Source organism: Balearica regulorum, chromosome 2 (genome assembly GCF_011004875.1).
Source record: "Balearica regulorum gibbericeps isolate bBalReg1 chromosome 2, bBalReg1.pri, whole genome shotgun sequence".
NCBI classification, from domain to species: domain Eukaryota; kingdom Metazoa; phylum Chordata; class Aves; order Gruiformes; family Gruidae; genus Balearica; species Balearica regulorum.
In genome coordinates, this window is record NC_046185.1 from 97773183 (window position 1) to 97798828 (window position 25646).

Genomic DNA, 25646 nt, shown 5'->3' on the forward strand with positions numbered 1-25646 from the left:
GGGATGTTGTAAAGTACCAGAAGTATCTATTGAACTCTGGTCTCTGGGCAGCCCTAAGAGCAGTTTTTTTCCAGTTTTATACCAGTAATTGAAGACAGTGGAGTTAAATTGGAACAAAATGAGAAAAGTAGAAATGAATCATGGTCCTTGTCTCCACGGGAGAAGAGAGAGAAGTCTGTGTTGGAAACAGAAGACATAAGTAGTCATGGAGAGGAACATTATACAGCACTGCCGGTTTTCTGCCCTTTCCACCAATACGTGTGGGGTTTTGGGGGGGTTTTAGGTGAGGTACATTAAAAGATTCCCACACAAGAAACCCGTGCTTCTCAGAGACTGGCTGCTCTTAAAAATTGACAGAGGACCCAGGTCTTCTTCAGCATCAATTTGGAATTTTCCATAAAAACTAAAAAGGATACTTTTTTTCATAATCAGTGAGCATTTCTGTAGATTCTTGTGACAGAAACTTGGTCTTTCTATTAGAGCATCTCTGTGATAACAGCATTTTGCATGTTTAAGACACTAAAACAGCTGCTAAAATAGCATATAACCAGTAAATTAAAGTACATCAGTGGGAGGTAGCTAGTAGTTTGACCACCTATGTTAGACTATCTTATCTCTGTACGTAAACATTTGTGTTAAATAAAGGGAGGTGGGTGGAATCCAGAGGTATTTGGTGTTGTGTTAGTTTATGTTTTTGTGGATATACAGTATAACACTGTTTCACTGTAGTTTGGATAACAATGTGGGCCAAATGTTTCTAGGATCTTTTTCCTTTGTCTTTTCATTCTTGAAAATTAAATCTGGAAAGAATACTTAGTATTTAGGATTGAAAGATCAGGCACTTAAAGATTGCATTATTCTGGGAATATTTATGTGGTATTTGGCTTATTGTATGTATTCTGTATTTTCCACTGCTCTTTTCTTCTTAAATTGTAAATGTCACCTTGTTACTCTCTGTTTGCAGTGGAAACAAAAGCAATTCGTGTGCCAGGTAGTGTATAGGAATTACAACATGGCTGAGTTGCAATTACTAGAGTAGGCTCAGCTTCTGATATTTCTCATCCAGAACGTCTTCTCCTTTCACCTTGTGTGAATGCTGTTAAAACATGCAGGGTGAAATTTCTTTCCTCCTACACACAGGCAGAGCTGTCATGTATGCTTTGGTAGAACTGCTCAGATATTTGAAAATCCAGCTCAAATCAATCAGAGGGCGCACAGAAGCGTATAGGGATTGGAGTAGTACTTGCAGCCTGCGTGGATTCCTAGGGGTTTGAAGCGAATAGGAAGATGCTTTTCCTCAGATCTGTGTTAACTGCTCATCAGCCACATTCCTCATCAGGTGGGAAGTAAAGACTATGTCTGAGACTATAGGCAAGGACTGGATGCCAGAATGATGTCACCCTTCAACGTATGCAATGACCAGTGCAATTCATCAGTCATTTTAAGTCAGCCAGTGAAGTCATTCTTCTTGCCAAGAATTCGCAAGCTTACAGCATTGAATTTTATAATGAGTAGAAAACATAAGGCCAGACTTTTTTTCTCTCATCATTTTATTCACTTATCAATATGAGCAAATGCATTAAGTGTGCCAGCTACGTGGGTAGAACAGTTTATAAATACAGCAGTAATAATTGCTGGCTAATTGGATCATTCCTTCATTGTTGCCCATTTTATAAATATCCTAGACTTGGAAGGAGTAGATTTTAATTGGCAAATGTTGGAGGAACTTGTCCTCCTTTAAAAAAAAAAAAAAAAAGTTCCTTAATTAATAATCAAGGGAAATGGAGAAACATATTTTTGTTCTGCTAGATAGCTGGTACGCTTTTTCTTGTAATTTGGTCTGGCAGTGGGAATTAACTGTGGAGTCCTACTTTGGAAGGGTTCTGGAGCCCCTGTTAATAACCTCACCAAAGTGGGAGCAGTCAATTTTCACACTGAAACAGGTCTGGTTTTTGAAGACTATTAACAATCAGAAATGTTACCGGTTCGCATCCTCCTTCCCCCTGCCCTGCCGCGGTAGACACTGGGCAGCTGGAGCTGGGGATGCGCTACTGAAACTTGAACTTCGGGGGAAAATCACAAGTAACTAGTTGTGCAGTAACAGCTTCCCCCCTTTTTGTCAAATTGTGGGGGGCAGTGTAGCATGCAGCTGCAGAGCCCCATCCGTACAGTCCAGATGTCGCGTCGACGGCAGAGGAGTGAAGCAAATGAGTTTGACTGTAAGCAACTTCTCTGTCGAAGGCTACCTGTGAGCCAAGGCAAGTGACCTTCGCCTTCCCTGAAGAAGGAAGAGGCATCTCCTACTGTAGATTCAGAGCACTCCTGGTTTCTTACAGTGCCATAATCTACTTAAAGATTTGCCAGTCCGCACATAGTCAATGTGTAGTGGAGAAGTTGTTTAGCGAAAGATATTTCGTTTCATGTACCTTAACACTTTTTTTTTAAAATCAGTTATAATTGTGGCTTTTATGATGCTTTTATTCATCGTAACTTACAGGTTTGAATGGCATGTGAAAGATACTAATTTTAATGATATGCGTATCTCATTTTCTTTCAGCGAGCATTAAATAGAAAAAAATTGACTGCAACTGAATTCAGCAATAAGGAAAGCTCTGAGTCAAGCACTGAGCACGATAAAGAAAACTCCTTTATCAAAACAGAACCAAGAAGAGTTAAAATATTTGATGGAGGGCAAGTATTGTACTTTCGTATACTAGATATCGTCGGGAAGATATTTTTTCCTTGATTCTAGACTTTGCAGAGATGTTGCTTCCTGTTTGATTTATTTTAAACAACAGTTCCCGTACTGTGGTCTGTAGATGTTGGTTTATGTTTCCAAGAAAAATGGAAAGTCATCAGAAGCATGGAGCCATGAGAGTTACGAGGAGGGGTAATGAAATAAAGAACAGTAGGCAATGCAAGTCTTTTTTTTTTTTCCTAAAGGATGAACATTAATCAGTAGTAAAGGCAGCTAGATACAGCCATAGATGTAAATTCTTTTTCTGTACTTCTCTTACGTGATAAATAATACCTATTCTGCAGTAGGGTTGTGTAACTGTAGCTGGAGACGATATAGTCCAGGGGCTAAGCAGCAGACTGCGGTACAGTCTCTGCCTGGCAGTTTGCTGTGGCGTACACAGGCTGGAGAACTCCTGATTTGAAAAATGCCGTGGAAATATTTACTGAAGGTCATCATCCATTCACTGTAATACTTCACATTGGTTGCTTGATATGAATAACAGTTGCTTTAGCCACAGCGTTGTGCCATGTACAAGATCTTATAAGACAGATTTTTTTTTAAGTAGAAAAGTGCCAGTGACACTTCTGAAAATGTTGAGCATGAATGGTGCATATTTTATTATTCTCATAATTGGTGGCGGGCTCTAGGGCTTTCCATGTGTTGGTTCCCGGGCTGAATCCAGTCTAGGCCAGCAGTTAAGCCATTACCAGCTGCCCAGGTAAAACATTGCTACGTGTCTCTGCTAAGATGCAGACGTTGCAGGGACCAGGTCACAAAAGCTAAGCACAACCTTTGGCATCCTTGAGCAGAGATACAAAGGATGTAATTGAGTGACTTTTTCCATCTAGAGATAGTCCCAGTAGGCTGAGTCCAGAGCACATTGATAGGGAATTTTAGACTTTCCCACTGTCGTAACTAACATTGTCCCTTTTCTGCACGCAACGCCGGGCGTCAGAGAGGCTCTTTTAAAGCTTCCTCACGGTCCCCGAACCCGATTCCAAGAACTGACACTTCTAAAAAGTATGTTCCTGTGTTGTGAAGAGGAAATTTGAAATCTTGAAATGCCTAGTATCAAATGGTACCTTTGTTAAAAAAGATAATGTCGTTACTCCTAAACAAGTCTGTGATTACCTAGTGAAAAATCTGGATCTGAGTTGAACAAATAAATGCCTGAGCAGAAAAAGAGCATGACTGGTTTTGTCAGTCATTCCTTTTCATATATCATTTTTTAAATTCTGGCAGATTATGGTTTCTGACTTCAATCATTTTTCCATCACAACTAATTGCCTTACTCTCATGGTACTGTTACTAGGTACAAGTCAAATGAAGACTACGTGTATGTTCGGGGGAGAGGGAGAGGGAAGTATATCTGTGAAGAATGTGGAATACGTTGCAAGAAACCCAGCATGCTGAAGAAGCACATTCGCACACATACCGATGTCCGTCCTTACCATTGCAATTACTGCAACTTTTCCTTCAAAACTAAAGGTAGGGGCACTTTTCAGTGTACGTTTCTCCCCTTTTTTCTTTCTACTTGAAAATATAATTATTTTCTTCTCACATTTGGCTGTTCATAAGCTAAAGAAGTTGCGTCTCTGTGGAGTTTTATTGTCTAATGCTTCAAATATTTGTAGTTTCCGATTTCCTTCTTTTGTCTTCTGTATGTTTATTCAGATAATCACATCTTTACATGAAGGAATTGTGTGGCATGCCACGGTAGGTTGGGATGGGAACACAGAATTTTAAGTTGCTAGCAGTGATCTTTTGGAGGTATGACATTGACATATATTGTAGTCCTATTGGCACTCAACTAATTGCCCTGGGAAAGAAATTGGCCTTTATTAAATTACTATATTAAAACATTTTTTATACCCTTGAAGGATGAGGTTCACTTTCCACTTGACCTTCTAAGAGCCAAAGATGGACCCCTACTTTTTAAAGCCTGTTTACTCCAGATACTTAAATGCATCCTGTTTGCAGCAGGCGGTATATTAAACAGTGGTAAATCCAGAACTCAAAATAAGTGAAACAGACAGGAGAAGTTCACAGCCAAAATACTTTTAAGCAAAAAACCTCTAAGCCGTAACATTTTTCTTGGCTTTAAACATCATTTAGCAATAATCCCCACCCCAGCTGTAACCTCAGAAACATTTGTGTTTTTAGTGGGTTCGAGACTACTCAGTGGTTGGGTGGAAAACTTCCAAGAAATAACCCAGTGCTGCAGAAAGTGGGATGGATAGTCTTTAGATGTGTCAAAACTTATCGCTGCATCCTGACACACTGGATCATCATGTTGGCTTTAAGATGAAATGCCGGAGTGTGAACCCAATAAATTCTGATTATGGTTTTTGCAGAGTAGGCGTGCTGGCCAAGTTCAAGTTAATTAAGTTCTGCCCATTTGAAATTCTTCCTGGTTTCAGTTGTAGCAGATACTTGCATTCGCTTCCGTTTCTGCAGTTGCTACGCCTGGCTGTTGCCATTACTGCTGGCAGAGTCAGTCACGCAGTTGGGTGCTTGATGGTTGGTAAATCACCCTTCATGAAAGGAAATCCGTGCAGTATGTAAAGCTGGGAAGTTTGCTCTTTGTGAGTCAATATAGTCATAGAGCTTCGTAACAGTTATTGCAACGTTTGAGGTGAATTCCTAGCTTTGTTTCGAAGCAGGAATAAAGTACTCCATAAGCATAAAAGAGTCACCATTTCACCCACTTTAGTTTCTCCCATTGAAATACCTCAAAGAAACAGTTTTCGAGAGACACTAGGGAAGTGTAAGTATAAAGTAAGCAGTTACTTGTCGTAGTATACATTTCACAGATACCATAATTTACAGATCTCTGATCTACCCGTAACGTTTTCTTGATAATATTTGCCATATTTTCTTTTCAGAGGAAGAAGGGAGAACACCCTGTGGGGCCTCTCAGCAGTTATGCGTTCACTTTTGAGATTCAGATCAACTATGTTCATGCTCTGATTTTGAATAAAATTAATCTGTTTGTTTAGGTTGGCAGTGAAAATGATTACACTAAAAATAGAATCCATCAAATACTAAAAGAGCTGCAAGACACGAACTTTAGTTTCACACGGTAGTTTTCTGTCAACATGACTTTGAAGACTGAATCAGCCTTTTTTATACTTCACCATAAACAAATAAGGGGTCTTTTGCACCAATGCAAAATATGTCATCATCTAGGATTTCCATCCTATTCTGTTTTATCTCAATAAAGAACTTTATGAAAGGTAGCCAGAGAGCTAGTAGCATTCAGGATGGTGAATCTGCTGCAGCCCTTGACAGCTTGCATTGAGGGGCAAGGATCGATCAAGTGTGAAATCAGATTATACAGGTGGTTATAAATGTAGCTGAATAAGATAGAGACATATTGAGTGTATATTTGAATACATTTGTGTAGTCACAGAGCAGTTAATGTTTTTCATTTTTTCTTAAGGAAATTTAACAAAACATATGAAGTCAAAGGCACATAGCAAGAAATGCATGGACTTGGGGGTCTCAGTAGGCTTAATAGATGACCAGGATGGAGAAGAAGAATTTGGTAAGAAATTAAAATCTTCTTTCTTTACTGCATTTTTGTATTTAGTTTGTCATCTCAATTTCTTCCCCTTTCTTTTTCGAAGCTTTTAAATTCTTATACAGGGAATAGATACAGAGATAAATATCTTAGAAGCTAGTCCAAGGGAGTAAGAAATACTGGAAAAACCTTCACTAAAAGAAATGACAAGCATATGCTAAAGATAAATTGCTGCTGAATTCTTCACAAAGTGTTATGCAGTTTAACTTTATCAGTTTCACCGATAAATATAGCAGAAAAACAGCTGTTTGCCTAGAAAAAAAATGTAGTCAAACGTAGCGTTTCTTTGAAAATAATTCTGCATGAAATTGTCGAAGTTTTGAGATGCACATTTCATAAAAATTATATCACTTACATGCCACCCGAATCACAAGTATGCTGCTGAGTGCTTTGCAAGAAAGCTAATCATCTTCCAGTGTAGAGTTCTGTCCTCCTTCACAAATAATTGGGCATAAAACAGCAGATAGAGATCATTTAGAAATTATGAACATTTTTCATCTTGACCTGTTCTACTTCTCCATTAGTGATGAGAGTGTTATCAGAATGAATGTATTTGCCGATAATTGGAATTCTGCACTTCCTGCATCCCACTGAAGAGAAGATGAGATTGAGGACAGTGAAAGAGGGCCAGACCAGTTTCACGCGGGTTTGGCTCAGTGTGGTGAGAAAGATGTAGCTGCCCCAGACGCAGTGAGATGTAGAACAAGATTGTACGTTAGGACTCTGGGATCTCGGCATGTCTCGGTGCAGTGGTGGTGTTTTCTCCTTCCTCCCATTTCTCAGCAGGGCGATGAGTCCTGTTGCCTTGCCTTGTTGTATTTTTTTTCCTTCAGTGGAATAGTTTATTAGATTGCGGGTGAGGTTTTGAGAAAAGAAAGCAATGGGGATCTTTATTTAAACAGTAAAGGGCAAGAAAGATGAATGCACTTGCTCCCATATGACAACCGCTAGCAGAATAAGCGAATCGGCTTGAATCTAATTCTAAATAATGCTGCGAATATGACTCAGCTGGTATGATTCAGTAGTGCGCTAGGTACAAAGAAACCTGCATTTTCCCTTTTTTGGCATTCTTCGATATATTCCTTTTTACATGTCCCCCTTTGCAACTCGAGGTACCAAATAAATAACGCAGAAGATAAGCAGCAGTACAAATTACTGTCCTTTTCCCACAGAGGAACAGTTTGCATTAACATTTTCAGCGTTTACATGACAGGAAAATCATCACTTTTTAAAGAAATGTTCTGTGGCTTTTGACATTTTATTTAGTCTTTTAAACTACAGCTGAACAGGTATTTCCATTTACTAGGAACTGAAAACATTTTATTGATTGATAAATCGATAGTCCCAATTGCGTACATTAAAAATTGCATTTGTGGTTATAATGTAATGGGAAATGTTTCAGATGTTAACAGAATTATCAGTAACACCCGGTAGAAGCCAGCCATTTCAAACATTTGTTGAAAGATTGCTTTCCTTTGGCTTTAAGACTATTTACTTGAGAGTGAGAGAAAGAGACTCTCTCTTTTTACATATCACGTACAGGTGTGTGTAACCATAGTATAAATATATTATATGTTCCCTGAAATATGTTCTTTGCTTCAGCACAGTAATTACTTAATAAATGAAATATTCTATTTTGGAAAAAACAAGCAAGATAAATATTCAACAGGATTTGCTACATAATCCTTGAAATTCTTCCAGAAATTTAATTTTAAGACTGCGATGCCTTTATTTAATATTCCCCCCCCCCCCCCCCCCCCCCCCCAAATGGAGCAGGTACCACTCCTTTCTTTAACTAGAGAACCCCAAACCAAAAAACAACTTGGTGATAAAATCCCTACCTTCTCTAAACAATCTGGCTCAGGTACCCATAGCAAAACCAGCTGTGCAGCACAAAGCTCAGCACAAAAGTCCTATCCAAGAAGCAGGGTAATTAAGCCCGCGATAAACACACGTTTGCTGCAGCCAAACCAGTCCAGCCTCTCCAGTTGCTGCAGAACACAGTGCATTTACAATTATGCATGTAAATTCAATGAGTAACTGTACACTTTAAAAATGCGATTTCATCTCCCAGAGCACCTAGCCACACTTGAAGGTATTTCTCATGATTCTTCTAAAACGTGCTTGTTGGCCCATTTTTAAGGCACGTTTCAAGAGGGGAAAAAAAAGAAAAAAGTGTGAAGTATTCACATACGTGCTTTTTCAAATGTAGGTGGTTCTGCTGCCCTCTCTGAAATCCTGTACATGCTAACTTTTTTGGTACATTTGAATGTGATTGAATGTATTTATTTTTTTGAGGTGTCTAGGCAGTCTCAGTTAACAAAGTGGCTCCAACCACCTCTTTGGGTGCCCCTTCCCCAGGGCAGTGGAGCAGAGCTCGCGTTTGGGGCAGCACCCCTCGTGCCAGGTCTGGGCTTTGGGGGCGGCCCTGCCAACAGCACGTCACCCGCCAAGGACAATGTGACGGGCCCTGGGTATTGAGCTGCGCTCGTGGCGTGGCGTCTTTGGTCCTTTCACCCCTCCTCCCTCTGATGTGCGTTGCTGGTGGGTTTGTGTCAGGTATCCTTTTGGGGCTTTAAAAAAAAGATGTCTTAGAACACGTACCTTTTTTTTTTTTTTTAGTTGCCTGGTTGTTAAAAATTATCTCTATCTTAGAGAGTGGTCTGCCCAGTCCCATCTCTTCCCTCAGTTGGAAGGCAGTGTGAGATGCTGTGGAGGAAGGTGCAGAAAATCTGATAAGAAATAATTATGACCTCAGAAAAGAAATTTCTTCTTCCCATAGGCCGTGTGAGATTGGCCTGTTTCCGGACCCATAGTCTGTCTCTAATTTGTTACCTGAACATTTGGAATACTGATTATTCTTATGGCAATAGCAGTACAGATGAATAGTGCATGCCGATTGAATAAGGAGTGCAAAATTGTGCACAATCCTGAATGCAGGCATACGCGCGCACACAGGCACGCACACACAGAGCCTGTTTTTTCCATAGTCTGAGAAGCTGAAATTTTGTTGTGCTGTAGCATCTAGGGAAAAAAGAGAGAGATGCTCTCTAGCTGTCTGAGACTATGTGCAATCAGAGCTTTTAACATAGCATTCTTTGTATTTGGACTTGTCATCATTTGGGTATTAGTAAATTTCTGGCCTGGCTTTTTGTATTCAAAACCACTCCCTCATCCATTTATCTTTCATCTTCTGCTCTGTTGAATGTTCTTGTCACCAAAATACAGGGTTACAATGTAAGGAATGTTAATATCTGAATTAAATTGTCAGACGAGGTGAACTGTTTAGTGTGACAGACTGCAACTGGGGATATCCTCTTTGGCCATGTTGACCCAACGTTTTGCTATGCAGTCTTAAAAATAACAATAATTTGTCTTCAAATTAAAACAGTTATAAACTTTAAACCTGTAATATTTCATATGTAGGCTAATGTATGAGTGGTATGGTATGCCTGAGTAAACATGCAGTTATTTAATATAATTATTTAATAATGAAATCAGTAGATGGGCAGAACTTATTTAAATGGTCTCTATGGAGAAATTTTATCCCAAAACATTCATTACTTTACCAGTGAAAAGACCTAATTGTAAGTTTCAGATATGTATTTATACACACACACACACATATATATATAAAACCACTTTTGCTTTCTCCAGTATTAAATAAACCCTCCTAAAGATTCAATGGTTCTAAGTTAATTAGCTATATATTACTTATAGTAGATCTTAAGTGAGTTTCCATGGCTCTTCATTAGCTTAATCATGACTCAGTCTGTGTTTTCACTGCACCTACATTTAAGGAGTGAAAATAAATGAAAATCCTTGCAATAATATCCTCCTTTTGCAAAGAGAATGGAAGGCTGGTTCTGTATAACTAACAAGAAATATTTTTTTTATATATATGTTTTTTATCAGTGTAGACATCTAGTCTTCAAGTAGATGTACATTAAGCATGCTGGAGCCCTACACCTACAGCCTGGGATAGACTACCTCGTGCTAGGGTTGATTGACAATATACAGGTTACTCAGGAAGGCTTAGGTGTAAACATCTCTTTAAACAGAGGTTACTCTTACTTTTTTGCTTAGTTTTACTTTGTTACTTTCCATACGCTAGGAATGAAAGTCAAAAGCCTACAGGTTGGGGTATTTTTTCTCATTTCTGAGGAGCAGTGGCTATTACCAGTATGAATTTAACCCAGTAGATGTCACTGTGAGTCCTGTTTGATGGTGATGAGCAGTGGACAGTAGCTGCAGCAAGACTGAAGTCAGTCAAGTCAAGGCTATGAACAGACTTAGAAAGATGGGAAGACAGCAAGTTTGGGTATAGATGCTAGCGTTGTTTCACAGCACTTTGTTTTACCCTTTTTAAAATTTATTGAAATGGTTGTGGAATGCTCTATTACAAGACTAATATAACGGGTGAAAGGCAAGTCTCAGCTTGTAATTGTTTAGAAAAATAGAGTGCATTGAGGATATACAGACATTACTTTCAAGTTTATGATCATATAATGATGAACTAAAAATACTTCTGCCTTTATTGCCATAGTATATAAATTTATTTCTTCAGTTTGGTGGAGAATATATAATGTAGAACAGATGCTTCATTTTTGAATGTTTTTATGTAGATATCAATCCATAACTGAAGATACTTCCACAATTTGAGACGATAAATACTGCTTTGTATAACTCAGAGGCTAAAAGTCAATAAATTTAGTAAATTTAAATTTAGATGGGGATAGTGGCAGACCAACAGAAACTTAGTAGACTATGTCTTTTAATCTGTGTAAGTAGAGCTAATAGCAGTTCTATAGTTATCTACATAACTGTCTGTTTGCGTAGGAATGTGTAACATTTTAGCAGTCTGGACTTATATTTTCAGGTCTTTCTTCTCCTTCTGCCAATGAAAGAAGGAAAATGAATATTTTGCTCTTTATGTGAAAAATCTATCTAAAAATCTAAGTTACAAGCCATTGAACTTTATGACTGGATTTGGTGCAGAAATTGCCAAGTCTGTAGCAGGGCATGATAAGTGAGGTCATGTGATGGACTAATTGGTGATAATATCTCAATTAAAACTAAAAGCTGTAAGTTGAGATTCTGAAGAACCTTTCTTTTATTACTTTGCAGTATGGTCAGAATTAGATGGCCATTGTTAAAACTATGTACAGTAAAGATTCCTGTAGGTAAAACTTTTAAAATAAAGAACTTAAAAGTACATAGGGAGACCTATTTCAGTCACCTAATTCATAGCATCACAACTGGAAAAAGCAGTGTGAAGACTTATCAGCCCTAGGCGCTTCACTAATGGACATATTAGGATGTTGATAATTCCAACTAATGGTATTGTGCTAAAGAACTTGAAGCTTTTTCTTTCCCGCTTTGCTTTTGGGTAGAATGTGAGTATAACAGAGCCTTCGCCAACAAGCTCATCAACACCACAAACACAATACAGAGCTGATTAACTGAGGACTGAAACAAAATAAATGAAGGACTAAGATGATTTTTGTCTTTGATTTGTATACACTTACTTCAGTACATAGGCTTAAACCCTCAGTTTTGTTAAATATAATTATAGCTGGCATGCGAGCAAAATCCCCAATCAAAAGCTGCATCCACACTTCTATTATACCTTTATTTCCAGCTCTTCCTAATTTTTGCAGAGTTCAGGTCCGTAGCCAAGAGTTCCGCTTTCTCCTGTGAAGTCCAGGACAAAGAAAGACTCTTTCTAAGGGTTTAAAAGAGAAGATTGCAGCATTTGACAGAGGATGAGAGACATTTCCTACTCATCCAAAACCACTCTGTATAAAAAATTAAGGCAATCTTGAACAGTCTTTCTGTTAAAATGGTGAGAGTTACAAGTTTGGAAGAGAAGTAGCTTTCATAAAGCCTTCACTTAATAGTGTGAAACTTTTTTCCTTTTTTCTTCTTTTTTTCTTTTTTTTTTTTAAAAACTGTGAACTTTCATGGCAAAAGCCATTTCCCCATATGCTAGTGGCCTTTAAATTTATGACACATCCTTCATTCTAAAATATCCCACACTGCTTTACAACCTTGTACAAAGTTAAACACAGAAGTAATTTTTTTCTCTTTGGAAATTGAGTCAGTTCTAGTTTTTTATATATGTATATATATCAGCTACATAAGCATATGGTTATAATTGTGCATAGTTTAAGATAGGAAGCAAAGAATTAATTTTTCCCCAATTAAAACTGCAAGGGAACTTTAGTAGGCAGCGTACAATTACCAGAATGGACGGGGGCCAACACTACTTCGTTAACAAGACAGTGCTTAGAAAAGCGTCTTTCACCACAAGGAGTGGTCACAGTCTCGGCTTGATGCCTCATTCAGAGAAGACCCATAACCTGCCTGGGTTTTCTGCCACTTAAAACTCTGGCATCAGATCCTCTCGCAACTTCGCTGATTTACAGCAGTGCTTAGCAAGATCACTAATTATGAAAGCTTGGACACCTCTTGTTTCAGCAAACATGCAGGCATAAAAGCCAGAGCAGGAGCGTTCCTTCATGCATTTGCTAGAGTGAGCGAGTCAGGAATGGGTTTTTTTCTCATCTGACGTTTCGAAGCGGTGTGGGAGGAAGGGAACCACATTCATCGCTGTCACCTCGCCTACACGGCAGGCTCTGGCTCCAGGTAACCACACTTAAACAGAAGCTGGCAAATGCACAAAGGGTGGAGGTAAACAGGGAAACAATAGAGGGAAATGATATCCCACGGAGTCCTGCATGTAAGGAATCTGTCCCCCGCACACGGTTCTCCTTTCCCTTTCCATGGTTTTATTCTAGAAGGTCAAGACGTAAGCAGAAAATTTCTACATAAGCAGCATTTGCTAGTAAATCCTGTTGTGATTTTAAATGTTGATTTGAAAGAAAGATAGTTCCTTATTATAAATCACGGCATTGTTTGAGCATATGTTTTCCTTGCTTTACAAATGTGATAAGTCAGTCTAATCACTTCAGGTAGTTTCTCTTGCCAGTGGAGACAGTCATTCATGATTGACATCAACATTTATAGAAAATATGATTCATGTGGAGAGAGGGAGAAAAAAAGAAAAGATACAGTAGGATTTCCCAGAGAATAGTTACGTGATGTTGGTAAATACACCAAAATTAAGAGGGAGTCCAGACTGAAACCTGAGATTTTGCAATGCCCCATGCGTTATTTAAAGAGTTGCAGGAAATGCATGGGTCACCCTTTAGATGTAACACATGGAGAAGTCTTTGAGATCTGTTACAGAGGCATTGAGGGAAGTTATTTCCATTCAGAAGTGTAACATATGTAGAAGTTCTAACATTTTAGATTTGTTTGCTTTGCAAATTAGTGATGAAGAAACATTGTTTGTGTGAAGAAGAGAAATGACAGCAGTATATAGAAAAAAAAATCGACTCCACGTGGTTTTGTTAATAATATTTTTAACAATCCTACTTGCCATATTTTTGGAATGGACCTTACTGAATTAATTTTCCCACTAAAATGTATTTTATTTTTTGAACAGCTTTGTCTATAGATGAGAATTATAAATAAAGACTATTTAAAATTATAAAAAAATATAGTTTTTAGCATCGTTCCAATGACCTGGAGGATTTAGGGTATTTTTAATAACATTTCAGCTTTGTGCCTGCTGTAGTAAATGTATAAAATCTATAATTTCTATATTTAGTTAATGGACAAATTACTGTGTAGGCAAAGAGGGGCAAAGTCATTATAGAGAGATTTTTTCAAAGAAGCTATTAGTCTCCTTCCTAATTGCACTGCTCATTTGAAACCATAAAGGCTTATAATGGTGGGTAACTTATTGAGAGGTAGCTCAATTAAACCCATTTATTTTACCTGGAGTTCAGGACGCTTGTTTTGGTTTTGGTAGCGTAGCAGCCTAAAGCATTGGTAGTCCATTCAAATTTTTTTAAAGGTCTGATTTTTTTCAGAATCATTTGTTTTGATGATAAGTTGCTGTAGATTTCCTTAGAACAGGATCTCTGAGATTTTAACTAAGCAGCCATCGTTGGTTTTGCAGAGCCAAATGATTTTTACGCTGATATTTTTTTTGGAGAGCTCAGCAGACAGGCCTTTAATCGAATATAAAATATTAGTGCATCCAGAGCATTTTGTCTTTTATAAAATATGATCCCAGACAGTCTGGCTTGGAATCAGATACAGCAGATGGGATTTTCTGTCTCTTTACTAAAGACGATTCTTTCTTTCCAAGTTATGACATAAAAGAAGGTGAAAAGCTGCAGTAGAGCTGTATTTTGTAGAGAAATTTACCACTAGACAGCAGTTTGGCTTTAAGACTTAAAGTCAGGAGGGCTTCTTCATGTGAGCAAAGTTTCATGCGTAGGTAAGTTTTGATAGGATTGGGGCTTTCTTGCCTCCTAGGACATCTTGGATGATTTGTTAATAAACCTTTCCAAACATTAGCAAAGTGAAGAAATCTGGTAAGGTCTAATTTTGGTCTCTTCTGCCTGTTAACAAGACAGATTCCTGACTAACAGCCTCCAGTCTTTCTGTTTGCATCCTTCAAAAACCTTTGCAGCAGTGATTCATATTGGGTACAAGGACACCCACTTCTGAGTCACAACCAGCTAGAGAATATCCCACCGCTAAGGTTGGCAGACCAGCTTCATATGTTGTCACTGGGAACTTAATGAACCGGGAATCTGCTCGCTTCTCCCCAAGTGAAAGAGTGAAGGGTGACTTTGAGCAAGTGGTTATAAATGGCTGAAAACGGCCAAATCTAGAAGGTTAAAAACAACACAGAAGCAGAAGGTGACAGATGACGTATCTGTGTAATTATGTACCCTAGAAAATAAAAATCTTCCCCATTACTTTGATGCAATGGAATGTGACTGAAAAATGCACGTGACATGGGGTTTTTCGGTGTTTCTAATTACTCCTTCCCACCTCCTTCCCAGTCAGTCCAGGACTTTCATTGGCTTACCTTCTAATCCCCACTTTTGCAGGTGAGAAGCAAAGATTTGGCTATGACCGGTCAGGATATGATGTGGAGGAGTCTGACGGTGCGGATGAAGATGAAAATGACAATGAAGATGATGATGAAGACAGCCAGGCTGAGTCAGTCCTATCCACAACCCCCTCGGTGACAGCCAGCCCCCAGCATCACCCCTCTCGACACGGCCTGCAGGATGCCACGAGCGCTGATGAAGACATCAGACTTCCAGACTGTTTTGCTGGGGCTCACACGGACTCTATGGATGGTCTGCCAAAAGCGCTGCTGACAAAGATGACCGTCCTTAGTGCGGTGCAGTCGGTTAGCAGGACCTCCAGGTCACCAGCAGAAATCACCCATCAGGAAGCACATGAGGAAAAAACCCAGGAGAGAGGACCAGGTCCCCGTAGCACTGGTGCGGCACTGGCAGACGTCGCTCCTACATCTCCAGGTCGCCAGATGTCTGTGGATTACCCCGATCCAGAAGCAACCTTGGGCCGCTCCTTAGTATCAACTGCAGCTCTTACAAAGGTAGGAGTGCTTGAGGAATGTCTGACTCTGGGGGAGAGAGTGGGGTTTTAAGTCCTCCTTTTAAAGATCTTTTTGAAGATTTTTTTCAAAGATCAAAATGTTTGCCTTTCCCTTAATTCTTCAAGTTGTTGACTGATGAGTCTTTAAGAAGAGTTGAAACTAATCAAAGCACAGATGTGTAGGACTGTAGAAACAGTGATGTTGTAGGAGCACTGCTTTTCAGATTCTTAGTTTTGATTGTATTCTCGCTGAAAGGATTAATTATAATATGGTTGTTTCGGCTGAAGTTTGGAGCTGGTACATTGTATTTCAAATAAGGATATAACAGATATGTAGAATGAATATACGGTGGTGGTTATGAAGTTTTCAGAAGAAAGTGATAGGATTCAGAAGTCATTTTACTCTGAAACACAACAATAGAATCGTCGGTAATTCTCAAGGGAAATTAATCTAGTCCCAAAGGTTTTGCCTTATCACTATAAAAAAATTGTGCAATTGCTTATCTCTCCTTCAAATATGCTTAGTAGTAGAATTAGAAAGAGCACCAGATGTTCAAGGAAACTAGGAGATTGCCCTTGCACAATAACAAAAGGAGACATGAGCACAGAACTGAGAACTGAGTTCCCAGTGCTCTCAGTTTTTCTCTAAGCTGAAAGAACATTTTGACTGGAAAAGGATCAATTTTACCCATCCCTATTCTAGACACATGGCTGTTCAGAGCATGCAGAAAGATGAGGTCAGTCTGTGTGCAAGGCTGCAGGGAGCGCTCAGTAGTTTTGGCGACTATTGTCTTTAGAAGGAAATCACAGAGGGGAACTGGCAGGTGTTCAGCTTTTTACAATTCAGCAATATTTTAATGGGCTGTAATGGGGATGGTATAAGTCACATACGTGATTGACCCTAAGGATAGCTCTTGAAAGTTTTTAGTTCTTACTGCAGACCATGAAGCCATTAGAGCTTTCCAGAATAATGCTCAGAAAAACGTGATGCAAAATGTAGTTTAAATGAAGGAGTAGTTACTGCCTTCTCTGTGATGATTGCAATATTTACAAATAGTATATGCATGCAGTTATAGGAAAATAAGCAGCAGGAAAATTTCAAAAGCATAAACAGAAAGTAAAACTTTAATTCTAGTTTAAGTACTTATTGGCTTCTTTTTTCTTTGAAAAGCCATACTACTGGATTTATTTTTTACAAAATTTAAGATAGTGAACTGCTGATAATGAGAAACAGTAATAATTATTCCTGCATTTCATTGTTTGACACAGGTTCATTCCTACTTGTAAGAACTGTGAGTCAATATGGCAAATGTAAATTGGAGAGATTTTGTAGTATGACAGAGAATAAAATGTAGTGATCTCTGATCACTGTATCTACCTGCCACAAAAGAGGTAGGATCTTAATACCTGGATTTTCGGTTTCAGTTGTTGCCAATAGATACCAGAAAGACATTTGACTGAGTTTCTTCCCTCATCGAACCACTGAAGCCTCGAGAAAATATTCACACAATTAAAAGTGTTGAAGGTCTTCATTTATATAGCTCTAATAATTGGCTACATTAATATATATTAAAAAAAAAAGGCATGTAAGTAATACAAGGCAGTAATTCCTTTTTAGACTACCTCCTCCTTCCCCAGACCAAAAGAAGTGTCAGCCACGTGCCTGATGATCTACAGTCATTCCTATTGTGAATAGTTGTGGATCCCACCCCTTGCATCAAGACAAGGGGTCGAAACAGCTCAGGAAGGCTGTATGTTCCTTCAAAAGCATCCGTACCAGTTTATCAGGATTTCTTGTGAGGTGTCAGACAGGACTTAATTCTGAGAAAGATATTGGCTTCCTTCTCACACCCATCTTCCCATTTAGATGGCTCAGCACTGTTTAGTCAGTAAATCATATTCTCCTTTAACCAATACATTTCCTACCAGCAATTTTCAAAAGCATTTCTGTTAGCGTTTTGGTTTTGTGCCTGCTCTAGAGATCTCTTGAGAGTTTGGTCAAAGCCGCAGAGTTACAGTTTAGGACTATGTAAACTAAATAAAGTTGCACCACTCCTTATGTGTTATGAATATGCCTAAAACCAAAAAATGCAAGATTGCAATTGCAGTTTAAGACTTCTCATTTTAGGTGTTTTTAGGAAAGGAGATGCCAGCCTTGGTCGGTAACACAGGTTACATAAGAAGGGAGCATGTAAACACAATCATCAGTCCAGGTCTGTGCACCAAATGACAGCGAGCTGAGGTGGCAGTGGGATGTAGGTCCCACGTCTCATTCCAGTATCTGCTCGTCACCTCTGCCTCTGTGGGCACTGTAGTTGTCATCCATCTCTTGTCATTGCTTATCACCCATCGTCCAGGTTAGAAGCACCTATGGACAAATGTGCTGTGATGCTGCCTCTGCCTGCCAGAGGCTGTAATGTCACCAGGAGAGGAACCCAGTGCATCAAAAATGCCAGCTTATGTTTATTTAACCTTCTTGCCTGAGGTGATTTCCACAGAAAACTGTTCTCCAAAGCCTTGTCCCTCCTTAAAAACACATACAAAAGATATTCAGCAATGTTTCTACATACTAGTGTTCAAGAGAAATTAGCCAGGGTAATTAGGAGAGGAAAATTCAATTACTGGGCAAGGAAGAAGTTGGAAAAAGGAAGGAAGGAAATTAGTTCATTGTTCAGGCTGGGCAGTATATACTGTGAACCAGTTTCTCGTTGTTTTTTCTTAAAAGGCAGTGTGGGAAGCACTCCCAGCTACCTCACATTTTCATTTCACTGGAAGATAGCGGTGGCCACCGCATTAACATGCCCATGTTGTTCTCTTGTAGAGCACGCCATCCGTCAGCTCTCCCTCCTCACCGGTGGACCGCAGCATGCAGACGACGGCACCGTCCCCCTATGCCGAAATCCCAGAGAAGCTGTCTGGGTGCCCGCAGCATGCCACCGAGCTGAGGGCTCCCCAGACTCACCTCTTCAGCCACCTCCCCCTGCACTCGCAGCGGCAAGCCAAGGCACCCTACGGCACGGTACCGGTTGGGGGGATTCAGGTGGTCCCCGCCGGCCTGGCCACCTACTCCACCTTTGTTCCCATCCAGGCGGGACCAGTGCAGCTCACTATCCCTGCCGTTAGTGTGATTCACAGAACTACCAGCGCCCTTGGTGAGACGGGCAGCGCGGCCGCCGCAAATCCTGTGGGACTCGCTGAGGTGAACAGCGTGGTGCCGTGCATTCCCATAGGCCAGGTGAGCGTGCCGGGCATCCAGGGCCTCGGCGCGCCCAGCCTGCAGCCTCTGCCCCCGCTCGGCATGGAGACGGTGAACATCTTGGGCCTGGCAAATACAAACATCGCCCCACAGATGCGCCCTTCAGGAATTACCTTGAACGCCGTGGGTCTCCAGGTTTTGACCGCCGGCACGGCTCCGCAGGGCAACCCCAACCCGCAGGCCCACATTCCCGGCTTGCAGATACTGAACATCGCCCTGCCGACCCTCATCCCCTCCGTCAGCCCGGTCGGCGCCGACGCGCAAGGAGTCTCTGAGGCTCCCGCCTCAAGTGGCAAAGCCTGCGAGGCCCAGCTGGAGGTCGGCCAGGCCAGCAGAGCCACTTCTCCTCAGGCGGCGGCCGGCGGCCAGCGGTTCAGCGGGAAGAGCCACCCCGAGCCTGCCCCGCTGACCGACTACGAGCGGCCCGACGGTCTGGGGAAAGCAAGTCCCGAAAAGACTGAGGTCGCGAACCCCGCCAAGCCAAAGCGCGACGTCCCTTCCCTGCAGGTGAAGAGGGCTGCCCCGGCAGAGCTCCGCTCCAAGGCGAATCCCGATGCTTTAACCAAGTCCCCGGTCCACCGAACTGTCTCCCCGGACAGACAGGTACACAGGGCAGCCGCCTTGCCCCGGCGGCAAAACACGGTGCAGTTTAGTGATGGCAGCAGTGACGATGAGGATAGACTTGTAATAGCAACCTAGTTTTTGTTTTTTCATTGTGTTGGGGTTTTTTTGGGGGGGAGGGGCGGGTTTTATAACACTTACAGGTTTCTTTGCAAACCTTGCTTTCCTTAAAGCACATTTTTCTGACACAAACCCATTACTAATCTTCGTGCAATCATGAACTCTTGACCAATAATTGTTGTTTCTTGTCAGCTCCAGCCATTTTTGTACATGTTGTATAGACGATTGTGCCTTTTTGGAGTTTTATGTTTAGAAACCTGTACAGATTGTTGAATATATATATATAAAATATATATATAAAAAATATGTATATTAAAACCAGGTAGTTGCTTGTGTTTAGTAAGTAAACATCTTATGTCAGATAAATAAAGGATTAAATTATATGTTGCACTGTTAAATGTAAATTTTTATGGCTGTGGGACAAAGTTTCTGTGTACAGATCTAGTATGTAAAACTCCATATTTATTGTATCCATATTAGTCTTGGAAAAGGGTCTGTCCATCTTTCTTGTGTAAGACGGTAGCTTTACACTTCAAAGAGAAATACAGTATCTGTGTTATGAAATATTACAGTAAAATTTTGTTTACTGACTTTACCATTGCTTATGTTGTGCCTTCTTGATGCAGCCCGGTAGTTGGAGAGGCGCTTGACTCCTTCCTCTTAGTACCCTTCCAGCTGCGTTCAGCTTGAAAGGACCCAATGGTGGTGTATGCCCCCGTGGTTTCACCTGCCATGAGAGAGAGAGAGAGAGTATGCTCTTCAGGCTTACTTGGAGCAAAACCTTCCATTTCGTAACATCCGGCGATGGCAAAGTGGGGAGGGAGTCCTTCAGCTCTTTGTAGAGTGAGCGTCCATCCAATCTCGTGTTTTTAAACACTTCCTAATTAAAATTTGAAGACTTCCCTGAGGGAAAATAGAAAAAGGGTCAAGATGAAATATTTTTTTATTTGTAACCTTGAACTATAAAGCCACTTTTTATTGACATTAAAATATTGTTACGCAAGAAAGGAATAACTCTTTGTGTGTTCTTAATTGCAAAATCCGCCATACAGTTGGTGAAAAGCCGCTGCTGTAATGAGGATTTGGCACTACCAATTACCATCAGCTTCCTAGGAGACTGCATTTCAGGTGATCTTCATTTACAGGTAGACAAAGCAAATTTCTCCCTAAATATGGCTTTGTCTTATTCACGCAGGGGAAAAAAAAGGGACTAGAGGTCTTACAAATACTGTGCCCTTATATCAACAAACTCGTCATTATGGACATTCAAGACATGGATGGATCCCAGAGTAATGAAATTTAATAAAATTCTGTTTGCACATAATGAAAATAATTTGAAGTTACCAATAAATTTTTAAGGTGTTCAGTACTTCAAGAGACAAGTCTCACATGTTACAGGGCTACGCATTCCTGAAAGTTTCAAATTAACCTGGGATTCGTGCCGTAGTTTTTAAATGGAGTTGTTTTTCTGCCGTGTCCTTATATCACATTCATACAGAAGTTTATAAAACCATTTTTAACAACTAAATTCCAGTAGAAAACTGGAAGATGTAAATTGAAAGCATGATCACCTTTATAGAAATAACAAGGATAAGCACACATAAAAAACAACTGGAAGAAATGGGTGGGAAGCGAGTCTGGGGGAAAAAAAAAAAAAAACACCACCAAAAAACAGGAGTGAACCGGAATGTGAGCTGTGTTGTGTTGTTCACAGAGTAACACCTGTTCTCAGCTCAGAGAAGTAATTCATACCTTGTACTCCTCGTATTCAAGAACAGCAATATCCTAGATCCATTTTTAACTTTACATCAGCTTTTGTACTGATTGTACTCGCATTGTACTCATTACATTATTCCATTACGGTGTGTTGTAAAACTGTAGGCGATGTCGAGTGAGCTTTATTAACTTTCAGAAAGAGCACTTCAGTAGCAGAAAATCATTTACATTACTGTGATTATCAGCCAATTGTACTAATCCAGCAATTAGAAACGCCCGTACTAGAAAGGAGAAATTACTGTCGGCTCAAGACATGAATGTTGGTGTAATTCCTTACTGTGCAGAGCCCCTCTGAGGGCCTGAACACCTGAACCACAAAGCACTCTCAACTCGCATTGAACTTAATGAGAGTTAAGAGTACTCGGCACCCCACAGCGTCAGACTTCAAATTTGTGAGTGTCTTATGTGCAACCACTGTGTGCAATGTCACTGTGCATTTGTATGTTCTCTTTATAAACCTGTAGTGATGTCAACGTGTCTTATATCGTTATCATCTATACTGAAGGTGAAAATACTTGCACCAGTCAGAGTTTTTGGAAAAAAAAACATTGCTGCATTACATATACTTTGAGAGCCTGAAACTTTTGCTAGTGGAATCAGGTGAAGGTTTATTGTTAATGAGCTCAAGAAACTTTGAATTAGTTCTAGCTTCTTTAAAATGGACACTTTACCAGTACACTAGAACTATGTTAATTAATTTGAGTGTATTTGTAGACTTATGACAAAAAAAAAAAAAAAAGATGACTGGATCAAATAGGTTTACAGCAAAGTAAAACTATCTCCAAAATTTTGAATGGTATCACAAGTATTACTATTTCTCTGAATTTTATAAGGAAGCAATGAGTAAGAAATTGCTGTTCCACATGCCCCGAATTCCTGAAATCCATTTAAAAACTCCAGAGATTTACTATATACACATCTTAAATATTTACTCAACTGGCAATTTGTGGTCTGCTCATATTCTAAGGATTAATTCCAGGAAGCCACTAATTTAACAGAAAATTCACCCTGTAAATCAGATGATCTATATGTGACTCTTTTCTATTCTAGGTGTTTTGAAGACATCAAGGTCAAGAGACAGAAGTGGTTTCTTGAAGAATAAGAATGACAAGACAACAGATATGTCAAAAAGAGGAATGTTATGACGTGTGTCATTTGGTAAGTTAACAGCAGGACAATAGAGGGAAAGGACCAAGAGAATGGGCAGTGATTGAGAATGAGCAATCACTACACTTAGCCAGGCAAAGCAGGTGAACCCTATTTGTAGCAGGATCTCTACTAAGTGAGTAGTTGGGTAGTTGCAGATATATCTAACCTTGTATCAAATGGGAGTTGGGAGGAAATGACACTTTTCCAGAAGACAGATGTTTGTGGTCCTGAACACTGTACTGTTTCCCTTCCCATGTTTCCAAATGGATATTCCTTGAGGTGCCTCTACAACTTGTGCAACAGAAAAAAAACCCCAGCAAAACAACAAGGAGTGTGACCAGACCTGAGAGAGGGTTAAAATCCATAACTCTTCTCTATTAGTGTCTATCAGTTTAATTTTAATCATGCATGTAACCCACATCTACACCATACGTCAGCATAGATGCCTGTAAGCACTGTGTTAGCAATTATGTTTTCATTCTGAATTAATGATTTTTATTTTAAATTGTGTGGTTGCTTTATTCTCATGTCCAATGGGAAAATTGCACTCCCCTTGCCACGAGGTTTGTTCTGTTCAAGTCAGTAGCAAACACCTCCTAGGTCTGCCAGTGCAGGATCAGGCTGCTCTTCAGATGGTGTAAATTATCGCAGCTGAATTGGAGTAAATAGCACTGGGGCTGTTTACTCAGGGATCAATTTTTAACGACTCTGTCAGACACCCTCTGGTAAATCCAGCACAGCTGTTTAAACATTAAAAGGCCAGGGCAAGCGTTGCTCCTCAGTGCACCCAGGCGCAGTCTGTCATCTTCACACAACCTATTCTCAACAAGAGGGTGCAAGCAGGTGCTAGCTAAAGGCTGGGTACAAATACAGCTACAGTGAGGACATGGCATGGTAAACTTCTGTGAGATCCGTGCAGATGCTTCCCTGTTATCTGCCAAGAGCCCTCACTAGGGGAAGAAGAAAAAAAAAAAATCAACCAGTAGCCTGTAGCTCTCTTCTTTCAACTCGGACCCCAGTTGATTTCTCATTGCAATACGTGATGTTTGCTGGTGATGTGGGTATCTGATTTTGAAGGTGGTGTGATTCCCTGCTGTCTATGGAACAATATTGGCTTTGGAATGTGGACTCTATTAAGTGTGTCTACGTTCCCTGTCTGGGCCTATCTGTCACTTCTGAGGACAAGACCTAAACCAGAGACAGCTGCTTTTGCTGTAACTGGCCTCGGATCTCTTGATCTGTAGCATTACATCTCCTGACGCAATTCCCAACTTCTGGGCCATAGCTGAAAGAAAACAAACCTACTAGGTTCAGGGATGCCCTGCCCTGCATCGATTGGGGCAGCCGTTCACACTTTTCCTTCTTTCACTTCTCAAGTAACTTGCTGTAGTTTCAGGTTGCTGTAAATGATGCCCTGAGGCTAGAGCAGCCCACAGTTGGTCCATATCAGCCCATCCCCTGCCGGAAAGTCTGACAGCAGTGTTTTGCATACAAGCAAATTCAAATGCACATCACATGTGTTTCATCTCAGACAATATACGTAGGCTGAACACAGCCTGGCCCACCCCAAAAACAAAGATATACCATAAAACAAAGACATACCATGCTTTACACTTAGCTAAACATGCTCTATGGGTTCTTTTAGAGCTTTATCTCGCCTTGAGTTAACTGACGTATATGTTAAACAGAGTATAAAATGAATTTGTCACTATACAGCTTATTCCAGAAGCCCTCATTTTTTGCAAGATAATATTCACTAAGGTTTTATAAACACTTTAGTTTAAACCTGTAAACTGCCTTTCAAACATGTGTTTAACATGGGGTTTCATCAAAACAGGATAAAAAATGCTCGCTTTTACCATGAGTAACTTGCCAAAAGCCAGAGAAACCAAACAATCTACAAGTAAGAGTGCTTGCTCAAGATAGCCTTCAGCTGATTTATCTGACAGGCCACTGCTTCTGCTACTTTTGAAATATCCTCTGAGACCAGTTACATCTCACAGCAGGGAATCCTTACCTTGCTTTCATGGTTTATAATATGAACAATAGATGTCATCCAGCTTAGATGACTGTTGTGGTCAGTCTCTAGTTGTGAATGTTAACTTATTAATATCTTATAAAAAACCATGGCTAAAATTGTCTTTCCATGTCTTAAGGAATTGCCCTTTGCTTGTAAGGGGTCTCAGCACCTAGAAATGGTCATTTTTAGTGATACATAAAACACCAGAGACTGACACCACACAGAAACCATTTATGGCTTATATTGTTGAGGATGAGACCACTGTCTTAGGTCTAGACACTGGATTGCTAACTCTATTGCTGGCTTAGGATAAAAACCAAGCTACTTTAAAATACTTCAAATTGATTATTAGGTAATTTTATATGGAATGTCTGTGGGTGGATGAGCGAACAGCAACAAGGATGTAACAACATGTAATTAATTGATTTGATGTTCATGTTTCATTCCAGAAATGCTGAGTCAAAGAAAAACCCCTTATGGCAAAGACGTTGCTGGTCTTAAGTTTGTCCCTCCACTTCTCCTCTCTATACTGCCCACACTACTCAAAGTGTTAGGAGGTGCCTGGTGATTTTCATATATTCCATGTGAGATCTAAGGAAACCACGCTGGCTGAAAGATGGCAAGGCTTTACATTCCTAAGGTTCAGTCATGGAAAGAAAACTTGTCCTAAGATGAGTCAATTAGCTAGGCATGCTTAGTTTTCTTTGGTAATAGTAGGCTTGTTTTCCCCAATAAGGTCAAATGTTAAGGCCTGTTTGGTTTTGCGGCTGTACTCTTTAGCGTATTTTAAATCCATTACCATGCATGAGGCATTTGTGCTGGAAACAGGCCATCAGAAGGCTGTTTGTAAAGTCAAATACCCCTAGCATTTCCTCTTTCTGTTAACTTAACATCCCTTTGGGCTTCAGGACTTCCATTTGCAGGTCATTCAGGTCTAAGGTGCTTTGGT

At 40.1% G+C, this 25646-nt stretch overlaps 1 protein-coding gene across 7 annotated transcripts in view; it reads left to right on the forward strand.

The window, feature by feature from the left end:
• HIVEP1 (HIVEP zinc finger 1) overlaps nucleotides 1-20347 on the forward strand; it is a 115702-nt gene extending 95355 nt beyond the window's left edge. For all 7 annotated transcript variants that reach the window (XM_075745022.1, XM_075745023.1, XM_075745026.1 and 4 more), the window contains 5 exons: nucleotides 2558-2691; nucleotides 4053-4228; nucleotides 6183-6287; nucleotides 15299-15816; nucleotides 18637-20347. In XM_075745022.1, the coding sequence (XP_075601137.1) occupies nucleotides 2558-2691; nucleotides 4053-4228; nucleotides 6183-6287; nucleotides 15299-15816; nucleotides 18637-19770 (2067 nt within the window). In that variant the 3' untranslated portion in view covers nucleotides 19771-20347. The remainder of the gene's footprint in view (nucleotides 1-2557; nucleotides 2692-4052; nucleotides 4229-6182; nucleotides 6288-15298; nucleotides 15817-18636) is intronic.
• Nucleotides 20348-25646: the final 5299 nt, after the last annotated feature.